The sequence below is a fragment of the Chrysochloris asiatica genome, unplaced genomic scaffold, assembly GCF_000296735.1.
Source record: "Chrysochloris asiatica unplaced genomic scaffold, ChrAsi1.0 scaffold00012, whole genome shotgun sequence".
Lineage (NCBI taxonomy): Eukaryota > Metazoa > Chordata > Mammalia > Afrosoricida > Chrysochloridae > Chrysochloris > Chrysochloris asiatica.
In genome coordinates this window covers 32,198,273-32,217,781 of record NW_006408530.1, presented here as the reverse complement: position 1 = coordinate 32,217,781, position 19,509 = coordinate 32,198,273, and the positions used below count along the sequence as shown (strand labels likewise).

Below are 19,509 nucleotides of genomic sequence, written 5' to 3'. Positions count from 1 at the left end.
CACAAAATCGAAAGCCTTTGTGTAGTCAATAAAGCACAGGTAAACATCTTTCTGATATTCTCTGCTTTCAGCCAAGATCCATCAGACATCACAGCCTTGGAAATCCAGCGGGGACAGTTCTACTCTGCTTTATATGAATCTGAATTGACTTCATTGAAGCGGGTTTGGTTTTGGTTTGGGGTACCCATCACTGGGCTTAAACCATTTTGCACACATAGCTGATTCTGTTTCATTCCTGGCCCTACCCAGCCTGTCATTATTTTGAAAGAACTTCTGGAAATGATACCCTTTCAGCTGTAAATATTTCATTATATATGAAATATAATTATTAACTGTTACTGGCACCCCTTTGTTTGTCAGAGACTTCAAAAGTGAAGCATTAATTGGCATGTGCTTGCTGTTCCAAGGAACCACATGAATAGTAGGATCAAACTTTTCTTAGAGATCAAACTGCTTACATTCGGGTGTGGATGGGATGGTATTGGGCACATCGGTCAGTGCCCTGTAATCAATAAATAGGAGTTGAATGAAAACAAGCCCAAAGAGCTTCAGGTTTTTAAATACAATCTTGTCCAACACGAGTCTAGGGCCTTGTCTTCTCTCCGTTCATAGACCTTGTCTGCTCTCTGTTCATAGATTCTCTGCCAGAATTAATTTCTCTACAGGAAAATTTCAAATTTCATTCAACCAGCTAGAGGAGGGAGGTTGAGGGCCCATTAAGTCATTCTTGCCTTGGGGAACGAAGAGCATTCTTCTAAAATTTTTTTTTTTTAAATCTCATGAATTGGGCATGACACAACTTTTGCAAACCTGATCCATTAGCAGACTACATGTAGTCCCGCCCCCCACTTCCCCCCTCCCTCTCCTCACTCCCCCCTCCCCTGACTAGCCTTTCCCCGCCCACTTTTTCCCCTCCCCCTCACTCTTCCGCTCTCCTTCCCGGCAGCCCTAGCGTTGTCCGGCGTTCCTAAAGATGGCGGCTGACAGCGAGGTGAGATGATTCTCCCTGCTAATTCCTGCCTCTTTCTTAAGTTTGTCTCCTCCGAGTCAGCTCCCCGGAGTTCAGTCTCTCTCTTACTCTCTCTCTGCTTCCCGCAGCCCGAGTCCGAGGTATTTGAAATCACGGACTTCACCACTGCTTCGGAATGGGAAAGGTGAGTGAGTCCAGTGAGTCCCTTAACTGGGACTAGCACTCTGGGCCCCGGAGTCCCCCAGCTGCTTCCCCAGTGTCCCCCAGCTGCTTCCCCAGTCTAGATATCCCCTGATTCTGCACTTCGTCCCTTTGCTAGCCAGCTGCAAGCCACTTCCGCGTCTCTCTTCTGACAAGCCGCGGCCCGCCCCCGTCCGAGAAACCGCTGAGACTTGGACTCTCAAAGTTTTATTTTCTCTGGTCTCAGCCCTTGTTCTTTATATACTTATCCCATGACACACTGCTTGTTGTCAACCTGCAGAAACATTTCCGAGGCTACTCCTTCGTTTCTGTTCCATTTCCTTTCAAATTTTACTTTGTTAGCTTTAGCGTAAGAAGTAAACTTCACAGCTGTTTTTGAATCCATTTAGATTAGCATTAGTATTATTGGAGTCCTGGTGTGGCGCTGTTGGTTAATGCGCTGGACTGCAAAGTCGTTTGAACTGCAAGGTCGGTGGTTCAAGCTCACTAGCTGCTACTTGGGAACCCTATACAGGGTTACTATGGGTCGGAACCGACTCGAAGGCACTTAACAACAACAACAATATTACTATTATAGGAGTCCTGGTGTGACGCTGCTAAGATTGGTGGTTTAAGCCCATCAGCTGCTCCTTGGAAATCCTCTGCAGGGTCGCTATGAGTCAGGAGTGACTCGACGGCACTCATCAACATTAGTGTTAGTATTATAGCCTTTTTAGGCGGACACCTTGCTTCAGAATATGGTGGTTGTCAGTCTGTCATACTCCCACCATCTCCATCTTGTCTCTTGTCTTTTTAAATGACTTTTTTAAAAAAGGGCAGCATATGGGATTTTTTGTTGTTGTTGCTTTTTTAAGTGAATAAGATCCTAGGCTCCCTTTATCTATCAAACTCCAAAGAACAAATGCCTGGGTGAAGTGAAATTAATTGCAAGCAAAGTGTGTTGGGGAGTGATGACAAATAGAGATGCACGCCTGTTTGGTGTCACGGAAACCCTTGGGTTTTCTGGTTATGCATGGTTGTATTTGGTTTATGGAAATATAATCTTTTTGATATGGAGAGGAAATCTGTGGACTGCATGTCATTAAGATGGCAAAGAAAATATTTTAAAAATCCTTGTTGGAATAGTTTCACCTTAAAGAAAAAGTAAGACATATAATACTGCTGGCAAGGCTTTATTGAGCACACACTGTTTATAGAATAATCGAAATATAAAGAGGATGAAAATAAACAAACGACTTGTATGTTTAAAAATGGAAAAAATCTACCAAAATAGTTAAATTGTAAGCTAAGCAATACTAATTATAAAAGTAAACATTTTAATGAGAGTGGGTTCTGACTCAGCGAATTTGTGTAGAATTTTCAAGGAGCAGCTGGTGAGTTTGAACTGCCAACTTTGTGGTTCGCAGTCCAGTGCTGCTGATCATGTAGCACCACCCCAGAAGTCTGTAATAAAGATGTTGAGTGCAGTCGAATTGGTTCAGATCCATAGCGACCCTGTATAGGGTTTCCAAGGACCACTTGGTGAGCTTGAACCGCTGACCTCACAGTTCAGATGACTTCACTCCAGCGCATTATTAAGGTGCCACACCAGGGCTCCTTAATAAGGAAGGATAAGGTTCCATAAGTACAGTTTTTGGAGGTACTTTCATAGAAAAGATAGAAAATGAACTGGACCTTCAAAATGAAAAGTGGTTGGTAAGACATGAGAAGAGTGATGTGAGGTGAGATGAGAATGAACCTTTGGGATTTGATGAAGAAATATGTCTACCGAAGAGAAGACTATCTGTTGAAAGGAAATAAAGAATGAGACCAGGCATGGACAATCTTCAAAACCAAGTAACGGGAATCTCAAACATCAGTGTTCATTAGAAGCACATATTGTTGGGCCCCATCCTCAGAACTTTTCAAAGTCAGTAGTTTGTATTTCTAACAAGTTTGTCATGACGCTTGTCTGGAGCCTCCTTTAGGAAGAGTCACTCCTTTAAACAATGTTGAGAGACTCCTAATGAATTTTGGAGTGGCTCCTCAGAAATCCTATATATAATCTTTATGAGTTGGAACCAAGTCAACTCCATGTAACAATTCTTGGACTGCTAACCACAAGTTTGGTGGTACATATCCATCAGCCACTACTTGGAAACTCTATACAGGGTCGCTACTTAACAACAACAATTGACATGGTGAGAGCTGTTTTAAGAGATGAGATAATATAAAAAGCAAGTAATTACTTTTACCCATATTTTTAGAATAGCAATTTGGGAACTGGAAAGAAAATAGGAGGGTAAAAGGGAAGAGTGTAAGATATTTCAAAGCTGGGTGACCTTTATAAATGCAGTGTACATTTCATATGCAAATTTAAATTTTCTTTCTCTTACGTAAACATGCTTTTTATTGTTAAATGAACACTCATATTCAACACTTGTAATTGCATTTGATTGAATCCTCCAAAAAGTGACTTGGTATATAAAGTAATATCAGCTGTAATATTAATAAAGAATTGATTAAAATTCATTTGAATATTAAACTGATTTGTCATTATTGTTTTACAGTAGAAATTTAAATATTAACTTATAATGTCACTAAAGGAAAAATCTTAGGCCTTTGAATATAGTTCTCTAATACTCTAGCAATATTACTTAGGTGTTTGAGGAGAGCAATTCTGTTATTAGATTGCATCATACTTGTTAACTATCACAAATCAGCTAGTTAGAGTAATAACAAGTCTCTTAAAAATGTTTTATACTATGTATTTACCATTACCGTGAAGATTTGACAGTTTTTTAGTAATGTTGAGCTATGTGATTAGTCAAAATTCCCTAGGTCAGTTTAGATTTAGAAATTAGAGGGTATATATTTTTTTCTGTGTTTGTTAATTGTTCCTTATAGCTGACAAGTATGTTAGCTATCCTTTAAGCATTTTTAATTTTAATGAGTAAAATTCTCAAATAATTTTAGTTTGTTTATGTTTTTTCTGAACGGAGCAAATTGGGGAATTCCTAAATTATTTAAAGGAAAAGTTGATTTGAATAGGTCAGTTTATTTTGAGGTTGGGAGAAAGATCTTTGTTTTCATAGTTACCTTTAATGGTATTTTAAACTCAGTTTTTACTTCTCTGCCAAATTTAGTATATTCATTTTAATCTTAATTAGATTTTATTCACAGTTTACATTTTCTAAAAGGCAGAATGTTGGGTAAGCAATAGACAGATCATTATCTTAAGAATTCTTGGGCTGAAGATTGTTTCTGCTATAACTCCAATCTACAAATTGTGCCAACAATCTTAAATTTAATGAGCCTTTTCTGTGATTAAACAGTTTAAGAAAAAAAATTTGTAAGAAGTCGTATAACAGTAGAAAAAGATGTGCTGTAGTACATATTTAGCAAGTTTTTTCCCCTCTCCTAGGTTTATTTCCAAAGTTGAAGAAGTCTTGAATGACTGGAAATTGATTGGAAACTCTTTGGGAAAGCCACTTGAAAAGGTCAGATTTATTTCTGATTGATGTCTCTAAATAAGTATTGACTTTGAAACGTTTATTTTTATAGCTCCTTGCTGTGTTTGGCACATTTGAATTAAATGTTTTTTTAAGATATGTATAATCTGTAATTATCACATGGTATCTGGAAATATTTGGATTTAAATCTCTGGCAAACAATATATAAGACAATTGTGAACTTTTTTTAAATAATAAAAGTATATCTATAATGTTATTCTTTGTAAGTGATTTTTTTTTCTCCTTCTCTCTAGATATTTACTTTTCTCTGACTTTTTCTTGAAGTCTTAGGAAATCTTTAATCAGAGTGTTTTAGTTGACAGAAATATATTACAGTTACCAGTTTCTTAGGTTAGGTATTTTGCTTAACTAATAATAATGAGGAAAAATCTTGGTCTTTAAATTGACTTGCTGTTAATTACCAGCTATTTTACTCTATTTTTGTCTTTTGTGATAATAATAATAATACTTGTTGCCCTCTTGCATAAATTTAAGAATTCTTAAGGATAGAAAAATTATTCTTCAAAATATAGGTAAAACTCTGCTTCTAATCCAAGAAGTTGGTGGTTTTATTCATAGATCAAAACTTCAAATATTTAATGAATAATGTACTCTGAGAACAAACCTAGATTTTCTATGTTGCAGTAAACAGAACGAAACTTTTTTATCTGAAACATATGTACATGCATAGTTTGTTAGACACATCGCCATGAAGTAAAATTGATCATTGTGTTTATTACAGATCCAATAGTGCTGCAATTTACTCCTCTGTAAGCAGCACTCAATTCTCAGTATTTGCTTATTAGGGTTTTCCAGCTTTAGGTGATGTTAACAGAATTTGAGAGTTCTGGTGTGGCATTGTATGATAAGCACTGGACTTCTAACCATAAGGTTGACAGTTCAGACACACCAGCAATTGCCTTGAAAACCCCAAATAAAATTTAGTATCTAAAATTTTAACCTCATTTATTACTTCTCTCCTTCACAATAATTTATTTTCTAAGGCAACAGGGATCTTATTTTGTTTACCATTTCCTCAGACAAGGCACATAGCAAGTACTTGTTATTGTTGTTGTTAAGTACTGTCAAGTCGTTTCCAACTCAGCAATCCTGTATGGTGTTTCCAAGGAGTGGCTGGTAAGCTTGAACTGCCAACCTTGTGGTTCAAACTGATCTTGCAGTCCAGCGCATTAACCCACAGTGCCACTCCAGGTCTCCAGCAAGTACTTAGTACTTGGCAAATATTTCTAAAGCAAGGCAAATATTTCTAAAGCAAAGAAGTAAGGAACAGACTATCAGAACTCACAAGTACCCTGAATAGCTATTTTTATGGTAGAGCAAATGTATTTCCATTCCAGTTATTTCCAGCTTAAAAACAAAACAAAACAAAAACCCCACTACTATCCAATAAAATCCACTGCTATTTGGACTAATAGCAACCCTATATAGGGTTTTCATGACATAAATCTCTATGGGAACAAACCACCTCATCTTTCTCCTGTAGCTGGTGGGTTTGAAGAGCCAATCTTCCAAGGTTAGAAGCCCAATCCTAAGAAATTTCCAGGGCTCCTTATATCTAGTTTATTTTGCCAGAAATCTAGCTGGCTTTAACAGTAACTTATCTCAAGAAATGGACTAGAATGATGGTTAGGAACATTCTATTAAATAATTTTCCCTTTATTCAAAAATATAAATATAATGATATGTAAAAGAGTAAGTCACTTTGTCTTAAGCTAAAAAAATTTTTTAATGATGTTATTTCTCTATGTAGTACTTAGTATTTGTTTTTGCTCCTACTTATAACAGATAAAAAAGCAAAGCCTAAAGCTTTTTGTTGTAGTTATATACCATCGACTTGGTTCTGACTCATAACAACCCTGCACAGGATTTTTGAGGCTGTTAATCTTTATGGGAGTAGAAAACCTCATCTTTCTCCCACAGAGCGGCTGGTAGTTTCGAACTGCTGACCTTGCAGTTCGTAGTCTGATTTGTAACCACTACATTACCAGAGCTCCAGTTCTATTCCGTCCTATGTTGTTGCTATGAATCGTAAATGACTCGATGACCGTGAGTTTGATTATGATTTATGGTTGTTAGTGGCTGTTGAGTTGATTTTGACTCACGGTGCCACCATGTATGTAGAATAGAACTATTCCATAGCGTTTTCACGCTTGTGACTTTAAGGATGCAGATCACCAGGCTTTTCTTCTGAGACACCTTTAGGTGAGTTGGAACTGCCAATCGTTTCTAGCTCATGGTGACCCTATGTGTGTCAGAGTAGAACTGTGCTCCATAGGATTATTATTATTATTTTTTTTTAAAAGGTTTTTATTGTGGATTGAGTGAAAGTTTACAGGGCACATCATCAGTTTCACATTCAACCATTCATATGACTTGTTTCATTACATTGATTATAATCCCCTCCATACATCATCAGTTAACAGTGTTTCTATCCTCTTTAGCTTTTTTGGCGGGGGGGAACTTTGCCTTTTTGGAATTTACAGTCTCGGCATTTAGGGAAGGCTTTTACATTTATCTGTGGATATCCAGGGCTCATGTTTGCGATTACTAACAAGCATGACTGAATAATCAGATGAGGGACAGTTTGCTATGTCTGCTAGGTGGCTAAAGTCTGATCCTCAGAGCCTATGGCTTGGACGGTCTGCAATGCTTGGGCCTACAGGGACTTGAACTCCTGACCGGGTCTGCACGGTCTGCATCAGATTCCCCCTTATTTATTATTTGTTTAAGGGACGCTGCCTGTCTTAGGCGGTCAGTGCGAATTCCTCCGTCTTACCTGTCATCGAAACTCATTGCAGCATGGCAATGGCTCTGTCTTAGGTTGCCGAGGTTCCACGTGATCCTTACCCGTCTCTGGCCACACGTCCAGCATAAGCAGCCGCCATCCGAAGAAGGCAGGGAGGGAGGAGACCAGCTGGGGACCCCATACGCAAGATGTTGCCAGACTACCACGTGCTCTAAGGTGACCAAGCAGCATCACTATGCTGAGGTTCAATCAAGTTCTTAGGGGATCTTAATCTCTAGCAGGGGTAGCAAATTAGTAGCCACTCAGTGCTCAACTTGAGAATTACTTATATCAGAAATTTGAGCATGTAGCTGATGGATATCCACAGACAAGTGGATATTATTCCACAACCTCCTAAAATGCTGTTGAATTAAGTTCCAATCAAGTTCTGGATTACTGAAAAATAATACAAATCTACTTATATTGTGAACAACCTTAGCTGGGAGTATAAACTGGATATATTGAATCTTATTTCCCTTGAGCGATCTTCCTTTCTCTAAAGCATTTAGTCTGTTTTGTAAGCCTTTATCTATTTACTCTTTCCATAGGATTTTTGATAGCTGAATTTTTCAGTAGTTTGCCAGACCTTCTTAGGTGCTTCTGGGTAGAATTGAACTTTTCCCTTTTGGGTTAACAGTTGAGTACATTAATCATTTGAAAGCCAAAACCCCACTGCCATCAAGTCAATTCTGACTCATCTTTCTCATGCAGTGCAACTGATGAATTTGAACTACTATCCTTGTGGCTAGCAGTCCACTGCTTATCCTACAACCCCACCATGTTGGTGGTGGTGTTAGGTGCTCTCAATTTGGTTTCAACTCTTAGTAACCCTGTGCTCAATAAAACAAAACACTGTATGGTCTCTATGCCATTCTCACAATTGTTACACTTGAGCCCATTCCTGCTGCCACTGTGCCAATCCATCTTGTTGGGGGTCTTTCTTAAGTTAACAGTTTCTCGTAGATGTCCTATATCAAAGTGAGGAAATTTCTTTTCTAGTCTTAGTTTGCTGAAAATGTTGTATGTTTTTTCTCCTCCATAATCATAAATGGTTGTTTAATTATCAAATCTTATTTTGCATCTATTGAGATAGTTACATGATTTTAAAAACGCTGAATATGGTGAATTGTGTTGGCTGGCTCTTCAGCATTAAACCAACTTTGTATTCCTGGGATAAATTCTACTTGGTCATGATGTATTACCCTGTTTATACACAACTGGATTCTGTTTGTTAATATTTTTTAAGAATTTTTGCTTCTGTCTGAGAGAGATAGTGACCAATAATTTTCTTGTAATGTCTTTGTTAAATTTTGGTATCAGGGTTACTGGCCTTATATCTACAAGGCATGCACTTTTATTTAAAATAATACAAATAGCTTAAAGGTAAAGGAAGGAATAAAGATGTATCATACAAATAGGGTTTCTGATGTGGGTGCTGTAGGTCTACACTGGACTGTGGATCACAAGGTAAATGATTCAAACCTACCAGCTGCTGAAACCCTATACAGGGTTGTTAAAACCAAGACCTACTCAACAGCACTTAACAGCATCAGCATAGAAGTAGCTCAGGGTTCCAGGATCACCAGCTTTATCCATTTCACGTGTTCTCACATGTGTTTGTTGCAGAGGGTCAGCTCTGTGCATCTGCATACTCTGCCTTCTGGCCTCAGAAGCCCCCTCCTTTCCTCCTCATTAGTGTGCTTTTATTTTACTCTGTACACTTAAACCCAACAGTAATTTCTCTTAGGAATAAAGAGAACAGAAGAAAAGTCTTTTTTATTTACCCACATGTTCATTATTTTTTGTGCCCTTTGTTTCGGTAGACCAGAATTGCCATGTGTTATTACTTCTTATGAATAGAAGAATAGTGATCCCGTTTAGTGTTTCCAAGGAGCAGCTGGTGAGTTTGTACTGCTGACCTGGTAGTTCGTAGTCCAGTGCTGATCCTACAGTGCCACACTAGGACATAGTTGTAATCCTCACCATGTACCAATGGTTAACAACATTTGCCTCTATTCACTGTAACTTGCATTCCTCTTTGTATCTGTTACTGTCATCTTTCCTCTGCTAACCTCCTTCTTGTTGTACATTGCCTGCCCTGTCACCCATGTTAACATGTGTCTAACCTGGAATCCTAGTGTGGCACTGTAGGATAAGCTCTGGGCAGCGCTTAACAACAGCAATAATCCTCTAACTCATGAATAATTTTCCCATCCAATGTTGTTGCTTCTCAGTCCAAAGAACACACTTTAGCATTTTTGTAAAGTTGGTCTGGTCACTACCAATTCATTTAATTTCTGTGTATCAGGAAATATTTTAATTTCATCATTGTATTTGAAGGACAGCTTTGCTAGATATATGATTCTTGGCTGGCAATTTTTTCTTTCTTAGTTTTGTGTGTGTTATTACGTTGCCTTTTTTCCTGAATGTTTCTGCTGAGAAATTAGCCTAGTCTTACTGGTTCTCCTTTGTAGATAACTTTTCATTTTTCCCGAGCGTCTCTCAGGTTCTTTCCTTGCCTTTGATTTTGGAAAGTTTGATTATTATGTCTTGGTGATTTTCTTTTGTGATCAATCCTGTTTGGCATTCATTCAACTTCTTTTATACTTATCTTTTCATCTTTCATGATAACTCAGGAAATTTTTTCCCATTAACTCATCATTAATTGTCTCTGTGCTTTTTTATTTTCTCTTCCTGTTCTAGAATTGCGATCACTTGTAAGTTATTCCTCCTCTTGGTGTCCCACCTAACTCTTACGCTTTCTTCTAATTTTTTCTGATTGTTGTTCTAGCCTACTAGAATTGAAAAATTTATCTTCAAGCTAACTAATTCAGGCTAACATTGCTTTATATCTGTTCCTTTGTCCTTTCAATGTATTATCTGTTTCTGAGATCATTGTATTAATCTTCTGCTTTTCTAATTGCAGGTTTTGCATTGTTTGAAAATTTGCATGTATTTTGTGTGTTCTTGTAGTGTTTTCCTGAGTGCTTCTAAAGTTTTTATTGTATTTGCCTTGCTTTCCTTGATCTTTTTATTGATCTTTAAAAGTATCTCATTATCGTTCTTTTGATTTCTTTTTCAGTTAGTTCTGTTACATTTTCTTCCTCAGGAATGTTTTCTGGCTCTGCATCTTAGTCATTTGTTAGTGTCATTCTCTCTTGTTTCTTCGTGTGGGCTAAAATTGTCAGTTATCACCAGGGCATTGTGGGGTTGTCGTATCTGTAAAAACAAACAGTACAGTTATTGGACCCGGAGGTAAGAACTCTGAGAGCTCCTGAAGTTCAAAGAGCTTACGAGTTGGATGTGGGAGAGATGTGACAGGAGAGTTCCTGGCCCTAGATGGAGTTTCCAGTGGCCTTTTAAATTCCTTTTATCTTGTGTAGGATTCTGTGTAACTAGCAAGAATTATCAGTGTTCTTTAGGAGATTTTAAGCTTTGATGTGTCATAATCTTATAATAGAACCATTTGGTCTTTGTTACTGACTTTTAACCTACTGAAAAATTTATGGATGAAGAATTATTAATTTTAGAATATAGCCTCAGAAACCCTGTGCAGGGTCTCTATGAGTCGTAATCGACTCTACGACACTTAACAACGACAACAACAATAGAAAAATAGTGACTCTAGTAGTATTGAAATGAGTTCAGATTTTTCATACCCACTCAGACAGGAACGGCATTTACTTTATTGCTTCAAGTTCATATGCAAAACTTAAAATAACTTTATTTAGCTTTTTTCTAGTTTTAAAAACTTCCCAAGCTAAGGTATAACAGAACAAACTTGAGACTGATAGAATCATTTTAAGCAATTTAGATTATGTACATTCTCACGTTTTATGAATCCCTTTGGTGAGAAGAGGAGCCCTAGTGGTACAGTGTAAGTGCTCAGCTGCTAATTGAAAGGTGATGGTTGTTGTTGTTTTGAAGTGTTGTCAAGTCAGTTCCAACTCATAGTGACCCTGTAGAAGGGTTTCCGAGAAGCGGCTAGTGAGTTTGAACTTTTGACCTGTGGTTCAAACCGACCTTGTGGTCCAGTGCATTATCCTTTGAGTGTGAATATTCGTAATTGTTTGATGATGGCCCATAACTTTCATCAGATATTCAAAGGGGCCCATATCCCAAAAGAGTTAGTAAAAGCTGTTGTTTTTTTCATTTTATTTTGTATATATATATTTATTATTTTTAAAGTTAATGTGTTTGGTTTTGGTGGGCTTCATATGTAAAAGCTTACTTGGTGTGACTTTTTGAGCCCGATTGTATCATAAAAACTACAAGTCTTTGTGGTAGCAAGAAGAAGCCACAGCTTCTATACAGTCAAGGAATCTGCTCTTAGAGCCCTCCCAGTGTAATCGCTCTGCTGCAGTGCTTTCTCACTTAGTTTTTTGCTTACCTTCTCTTACCTTCTGTTTCCCATTGCGTCTCTCTCCTTTATTCAGAGGAATCCTCCTAACTGATGCCATTTTGCCACAAATCAGAGTAGCAATCTTCAGTGGCTCTCTTTTGCCCCCATAGTGAAGTCAAAACTCTTTGGAGTCATGTTCATAGGTCAGATCTCTTATTTTTCTTCATATTGTTATATGAAACTTCAGCTGAATTGGGATATTTATACCCTAAACGAGCCATCCAGTTCCTGCCTCAGGGCCTTGTTGGTTCTTCCTTAGTAGTGTAGTAGTTGCAAGTTGGGCTGCGAACCTTAAAGTCAGCAAAAAAAATACCAGTTCTTCCATGGGAGAAAGATGAGGCTTTCTACTCCCATAGAGATATACAGTCTTGGAAACCCTGTCCAGGGTTGCTGTGAGTCGGAAGGGACTCCACAGCACATCACGACCACGACGTATCCTTTAAAAACTAACTAGGATCTTGTTTTCTGCATGAATACCTTTCTAACTCCGTTAGTAACTAACCACCATCTTCTTAAGTTCTGACTCATTTTTCTCACTGCTCATCTCACACGGACTGTTGAATTTATCTGTACACACACACGTATGTATTGCTTAACTGATTTTGGGCAGTGTTCCATAGGGTGTTTTTTTGGTTTATTTATTTTGTTTTTGAAGGGAAAAACAGCTCTTCATTTGCTTGTTTCCCTATAATGGTTTTAATGACCCCAAAGCTCCATAGTGAATGAGCAGTTGTTTTCCAGGGTGTATCGCAGTCCTCCACCACCTTTTTCCAGCTTTATTTACCTGCTGCTGCTTCTGTATTTCTGCCATGCTGACTGGGTTCCTGGGTAGGGGGGCAGCAGCCAGGGCCGCCATCAACAGCTGTGCTCCTATAACCCACATACCAGATCCCTGTGGCCACCTATATGTTCACTTCCATCCCCCCACATCTCACCACACACTGGCATATTCCAGGATTTGTGTAGCCTCTGTCCACCTAGCAAAAGTCCGCTTTCTATATTTAGAAGCTCTTGGGCCTTGTCCAGTAGGCTCCCATAAAGTTTTTTTTTTTTTTTTTAAGTTTTTATTGTGAACTGCATGATAGTTTACATGGTAGAACATTGGCTTTACACCATTGTTTAATTGCAATGATTTCAATATCCTCCATGCATCATCATTCAGCAGTATTTGTTTCCAGTCCCTTTATTTTTTTTTTGAGGTGGATGTACATTAAAAACTCTCAGGAATATATAATAATATAAACAACCAAAGGGCACATTCTGCAAGCATGTCTCCTGACCACCACCACCCAGTCCCTCTGTTTCCATGAGTCCAGAGTTCTCAGCTGCTCCCTCTTTCCATGTCCCCACCTCTGTTTCCATCTGTGGTGTTGCTGCTTCTCTGGATAGGGCCTCACACTTCACTTGTGCTCTTCTCCCTAGATGGTCCTAGTGTCCTCTGTTTCTGAACTGTAAGATTAACTGTAAGATAAGTTTTTGTTAACAAAACTTATACCTTTACAGTTATGACAGTTGCAGTTAGTTATGGTAAAAATTCATCACTATTGAATCATAAGAATTTTATCCCCATCTCCTTTCACCAGACCTGTCTAGACAAGAAAAAAATTAATCAGTGGGGACCCTACCTTTCCCTGCACACTCTTAAACTAGACTCCCTCTTAAAAACTTGTAAGCCAGTCTCTCCGTGCCTTTATCGCCGCCCCCTCCCCCCAACTTTAGGTAGCCAATGCCTAAGTTGCCTGTCCCTATCTACCCTGTACCTAGAGGGGATAGGATTGATACTTGATGTGAAGACTTCTTCCCTCTCAGTTGATATTTTGACCTACTACATCCATAAGTATAGGTCAAGTTCATCAAATTGTAGCAATTTACACTTGTTTCCTTTATCCAAAAAAAAATTTTTTTTTTTTCTTCCTCTAGTTGAGTTCTGCTTATCAAGCCATCGAGGCTAGGTCAAATGGGCACTATCTGCAAGTTTGGGCATTCTTGTTCATCTCCCCTCACTTCATATCAGCTTGATGCTTCACTCTCAGTTCTAGCCCTCCATGGCTATGTCCTTGTCCATGGGCTCAGGAGTTCCCAGGTCTCACCACACCGAATGATTACTATCAGGACTAACTGTGAAGGTTGGAAATGTAAAGGTAGATGTTTTGTAGCAAAAGGAGGGGAGTGGTTGACTTTGCAGTCCAGGAGCCAAGGTCCCTGGGACCATCAAGGGAGAAGAGTAGAGTGTAGGACCCTACCCAGAGAAACAGTGATGCAAGAGATGGAGGCAGAGACGATGATGTGGAGTTACGGAGCAGGTGGGGACTCTAGACCCAGAGATGAATAGGGGCTGTGTGCTGATGCCCGGGGGACAGGCTTGTAGTATATACCCTTTGGTTGGTTGATGATGCATGGAAGAGACTGTAACCATGGCAATGAAATGATATACGATAGGGTGAATGTAAAGCTATGTTCTTCCGTGTAAACTATCACATAATTCACAATAAAACATTAAAAAAAAAAATCCTAGCCAACAGAATCCAACAGCACATCAAAAAATACTACATCATGTGTGGAGCGATGGAGCAGCTGGAGACTTTAGATCCAGAGAGGGAGAGCGACTGTGTGCTGAAGACCTGAGGGGCATGGGGGAAGGATTGCATGGAGGGGATTGTAACCATGGCAATGAGACGATATACAATGGAATGAATGTAAAAGTAATATTCTCCCATAAACTATCACATAATTCACAATAAATCATTAAAAAAAAAATTATATCCAAGCAAGAAAACAAAGAATAAATTACCCTTAGTTTTTTTTATTACACACACACAAAAAAATACTACATCATGTCCAAGTGGGCAAGACAGGGAAATTAAAGGCATCCAAATTGGCAAAGAGGAAATAAAACTCTATTTGCAGACGATATGATCCTATACATGGAAACCCCCAAATATTCAGTAAAGAAGCTACTAGACCTCATTGGAAGATTCAGCAAAGTGGCAGGATATAAGATCAACATTTGCATAATGTCCACATAATGTTACAGTATCACATAATACTGCCCTAACTAACAATGTCTTGTGTTCCAACTATTCATCCCTTTTCCCCTGCAACCATTGATCTTTTTATTGTCTGTATAGTTTTTCCTATTTTCAGAATGCCATATAATTGGAACCATAAAGTACATGGCTCCTTCAGACTGGCGTCTTTCACTTAACAATATATATTTAAAGTTCCTTATTTTGAGTAAATACTTAACATCATAATTGCTAGATCCTATGGTAAGCTTATTTAGCTTTGTAAGAAAATGTCAGATGTCTTCTTCAGTGACTGTACAGGCACATGAGTAAGTACATTTCCGACAGTGAGTAAGAATTTTTGCTGTTCCACATTCTCACCAGCATTTGGTGCTGTCAGTGCAAGCTTATGAGCCACTCCTCAAAAACCCTATAAAGTGTCACTGTGAGTTGGAATGGACTTGACGGCACTTAACAACAATACCTGTGGAGTAGTATTTCATTGTAGCTTTAATTTGCAATCCTCTGATGACGTATGTTGAAATCCTTTTATATACTTTAATACTTATATTTCAGTAATGAAAATGACCAAAAGGATTTCTTCGAGCAGTGGATGAAACTGGAAAAGGAAACTTTCATTTTCAGCTTTACACCAGTGGTTCTCAGGCTGCACATTAGAATCCCTTAGAGAGCTTGTAAGAAATTTTTGTGTCTAGCCACACACTTTGAAATTCTGTTTCCTGGTTATCAGTAATTTATAAACATACTACTTGATAATGTGTAGCTAGGTTGAGAACGACTGCTTTATACTACTGCTCAAATAAATAAATGAAAAGCTGAGTACTTTCTCTGCTTTCCCATAGTTCTTTCCTTTTCAACAATGTGTTCCTCTTGTAATTGAGGGGGAAAAAACCCTGTAGTTTTTTAAAAATGGATTTTATTTTTACATGCTCTAAGCTAAGATGTGAAACTTGATTTTGGTAGCTAGTAAATCCCTAAATTTCTGTGTTTGAATGTTATAGAAAACTAGTTCATCCAGTAAGGCGTACTTGAATCTTAGCAATATGAATTTACTTGTGCAATGAGGAAATAAATTTTACCAAGAACTCAACATGGAGCCTCTGATATATTCATGTAGACCATGGGGAATACATGTTGGATTGTGTGGTGTACTGTTTCAGGTTGTTATACTAGACCAGTGTCATTGAATTATAATGCACTAATGTGATGTAAGGCTAATAGGTCATTCTTTGTTGTTAAGTGCCATCAAGTCAGTTCCCACTCATAGCAACTCCATATGGGGTTTCCAAGACTAAACCGTGTGGGAACAGTTCTTATGTATATCATTAAATTCCTTATGGCAACTCCATTGTTCTCTTATGGAGCGGCTGTTGTGCTTGAACCATCAATCTTGTGGGTCACAGTCCAGTGCTTATCTTCTAGAGCCACCTTGCTTCCTAGGTAATTCCTTGTTGTTAGGTGCCACAGAGTCTGTTCCAACTCATAGCAACCCTTTGTACAACGGGACGAAACCGTTTGCAAAACAGATGGCCCAGTCCTGTACCATCTTCAAAATAGTTAACTTGAGCCCATTGCTGCTGTCACTGTGTCAGTCCATTTTGTTGGGGGTGGGGTGGGGTGGTCTTTCTCTTTTTCACTGACCCTTCACTTCATCAAGCATAATATCCTTCTCCAGGGACTAGTCTCTCCTGATAACATCCAAAGTATGAGAGATGAAGTCTGGCCATCTTGGCTTCTACGGAGCACTCTGGCTGTACTTCCAAGACTGATTTGTTTGTTCTTCTGGCAGTCCATTTACACATACAGGTCATGGGAAATAGATGTTATACTATTTCGGGTTGTTACATTTAGACCCATGGCATTGAATTATATGATAATACACTGTTGCTGTTGTTATTAAGGTTCCAACCCATAGTTACCCTGAATAGGGTTTCTGAGGAGTGGTTGGTGAGCTTGAAGTGTCAACATTGTGGTTCAAATTAACTTTGCAGTCCAGTGCATTAACCCACAGCACCACACCAGAACTCCATGATAATACACTAGATAACATATACAGGTTATTTTCATCACTTCTGTGATAATATGGGGTTTATGAATACTGAAAATAGGTTCCGACTCATTGTAACTCTGTATAAGGTTTCTGAGGGTGTAAATCTTTGCAAGAACCTCCAGCGCTGCATCAGTTAGTTGAAAGATTTCATCATCATTAACAACGTGTAATACTCAGATGATACATCTTTGCTTGCTGGAAGTGAAGAGGACTTGAAATGCTTACTGATAAAGATCAAAGCCTACAGCCTTCAGTAGACTCACTGGACCAATAAATCATATCTTGATAAATAGAAGGTTGAAGTTGTTAGGCTTCATTTTGCTTGGATCCACCATCAACACTCATGGACGCTGCAGTTAAGAAATGAAACAATGTGTTGAATTAGTCAAATCTGCTGCAAGAGACTTCTTTAAATTGTTCATGACCAAATGAACCCATTGGAGGATTAAGGTGCACCTGACCCATGACTTTTGTGTGTTGTTGTTAAGTGATATTGAGTCGTTTTCGACTCATAGCAACCCTGTATAGGATTTCCAAAGAGTAGCTGGTGGGTTTGGATCGCCAACCTTGTTTTTTCAAACCTACCTTGTGGTCCAGTGCCCTGTCCTGCAACACCACAACTTCACCAGCTAGTTTAGTTGTTTGTAGATTCCTTTAGACAGTCTGTATACATAATCAGGCCAATTACAACTACTTAACCAAAAATAAAAAATAAAAAAGAAGTCACTGCCATCAAATAGACTCCTTTCTAATCTATAGGCCTGTTACTTTTTATTGTCTTACTATACAGGCTGCGACCCTCAGGTTATTTTTGGTGAGTCCCTGGATTAATTTTGGTAAAATAGTCTCATTTCTAGTTCTAGTAGTAAATATAAACCATACTGGAATTTGGTGTAAATTACTATATTATAATATAATTGAAGGATTGGGGGGGGGGCAGGGTTAGAGTGTTATTTTTCGTTGAGCTAAATTATCTTGAAAAGTTAGTTGTAGAGGCAGAACCAGGATGTTTTCTCTTTATAAAAGACAACCAAATCCTCCTTGAGATGACTATTGGTAAGGTTTATAGGAGTACTACCCAGATTCAAGGATTGTGGATATCTTTATGTCATTAATATAGTACTTCAGCTTTGCTGCAAGCTTGGAAAGATGATTTCTGTTTCATTTTTTGATCCTTTTCCTCCCTCCCATAGTTTTAGCCTCATTTGCTTTATATTATGCTTTCCTCCTAGCAAACTAAGCTCTTATATGTGTCGCTAAATTACGGCAGTTTAAGACTTTGGGTGAGGGCCATGTATACCTTAATTTAACACAAGTTAATCTCATTTGGGGAGCGTGATGGCTCCATATAATAAGCACTGGACTGTGATCTTCAAGGTCTGTGGTTCTATTCTGCCAGCTGCTCCGAAGAATAAAGATGAGGCTTTTTAGTCCCAAATTTAAAGCCTCGGAAACCCTGTAAAGAGTTGCTATGAGTCGGAACTGATTCCACGGCATTTAACAACAAAAACCTCACTTTAAGGAAAACCCACATACAAAAACCATAATTTATCATATGCATCATACACAGTGATTCTTCTCTTGATAAAAGGATCACTATTTGATGTAGTTGCATAGTAAAACGCTGTTTTGTTAATTACTGTCAGGGTGATTCTGACTCATGGTGATCTCATGTGTTACCTAGCAGAAATGCTCCATAGGATTTTCTTGGCTATAATTTTATCGGAAGCAGACTTTTTCTTCTGTGGTATCACTGGGTGGATTTGAGCTGCCAGCTTTTATGTTAACATTGAGTGCAAATTGTTTGCTTTTTTTGTTGTTGTTTTTGTTAAGTGCCTTCAGCTTAGTTCCAACTCATAGCAACTGTGTATAGAGTTTCTCAGGCTATAAATCTTTGTAGGAGCAGAAAGCCTCATCTTTCTCCTATGTAGGAACTGGTGGGCTTAAACCACCAACCTTGGTAGTTCACAATCCAATGCTTATTTTTTATTTTTAAGGTTTTTATTGTGGATTGAGTGAAAGTTTACAGGGCATATCATAAGTTTTACATTCAACAAATCATATACCTTGCCTCATTATATTGATTATAATCCCCTCCATGTACCATCAGTTAACAGTATTTCTCTCTATCCACTTTAGCTTTTTTAAAAAACACACAAACAAAAAAACCCCAGTCAGGCATATATAATGATTTACATCTCCAAAGGGCACATTCTGCAAGTCTGCCTCTGGCCACCAGCTCTTAGTCCTTCTCTTCTTAGTCCATGAATCTAGAGCCCTCAGCCGCTCCCCGTTCTCCATGCCCCCATCTCTGGCGCTGCTTCTCTGGATAAGGTCCCGCACTCTGCTTGTGCATTCATTCACTATTGCATCTTAAAAATCTTATCCCCATCTCTTTTCATCAGACCCATCCAGACAAGATGACAGCTATTCAGTGGGGACTCTTTCTTTCCCCCCATACTCTTAAGCTAAACTCCCTCTTGAAACCTTGTAAGCCAGTCACTTCGTGCCTTTATTGCCCCTCATTTTAGGTAGCCAATGTCTAAGATGCCCGTTCCCATCT

General features: G+C 38.5%; 1 protein-coding gene across 2 annotated transcripts in view; it reads left to right on the top strand.

The window, feature by feature from the left end:
* Positions 1 to 932: 932 nt before the first annotated feature.
* Positions 933 to 19,509, top strand: part of RAB3GAP1 (RAB3 GTPase activating protein subunit 1 (catalytic)) — a 132,497-nt gene continuing 113,920 nt past the window's right edge. For both annotated transcript variants that reach the window (XM_006834583.1, XM_006834582.1), the window contains exons 1-3: positions 933 to 991; positions 1,099 to 1,154; positions 4,575 to 4,650. In XM_006834583.1, coding sequence (XP_006834646.1) covers positions 974 to 991; positions 1,099 to 1,154; positions 4,575 to 4,650 — 150 coding nt within the window. In that variant the 5' untranslated portion in view covers positions 933 to 973. The remainder of the gene's footprint in view (positions 992 to 1,098; positions 1,155 to 4,574; positions 4,651 to 19,509) is intronic.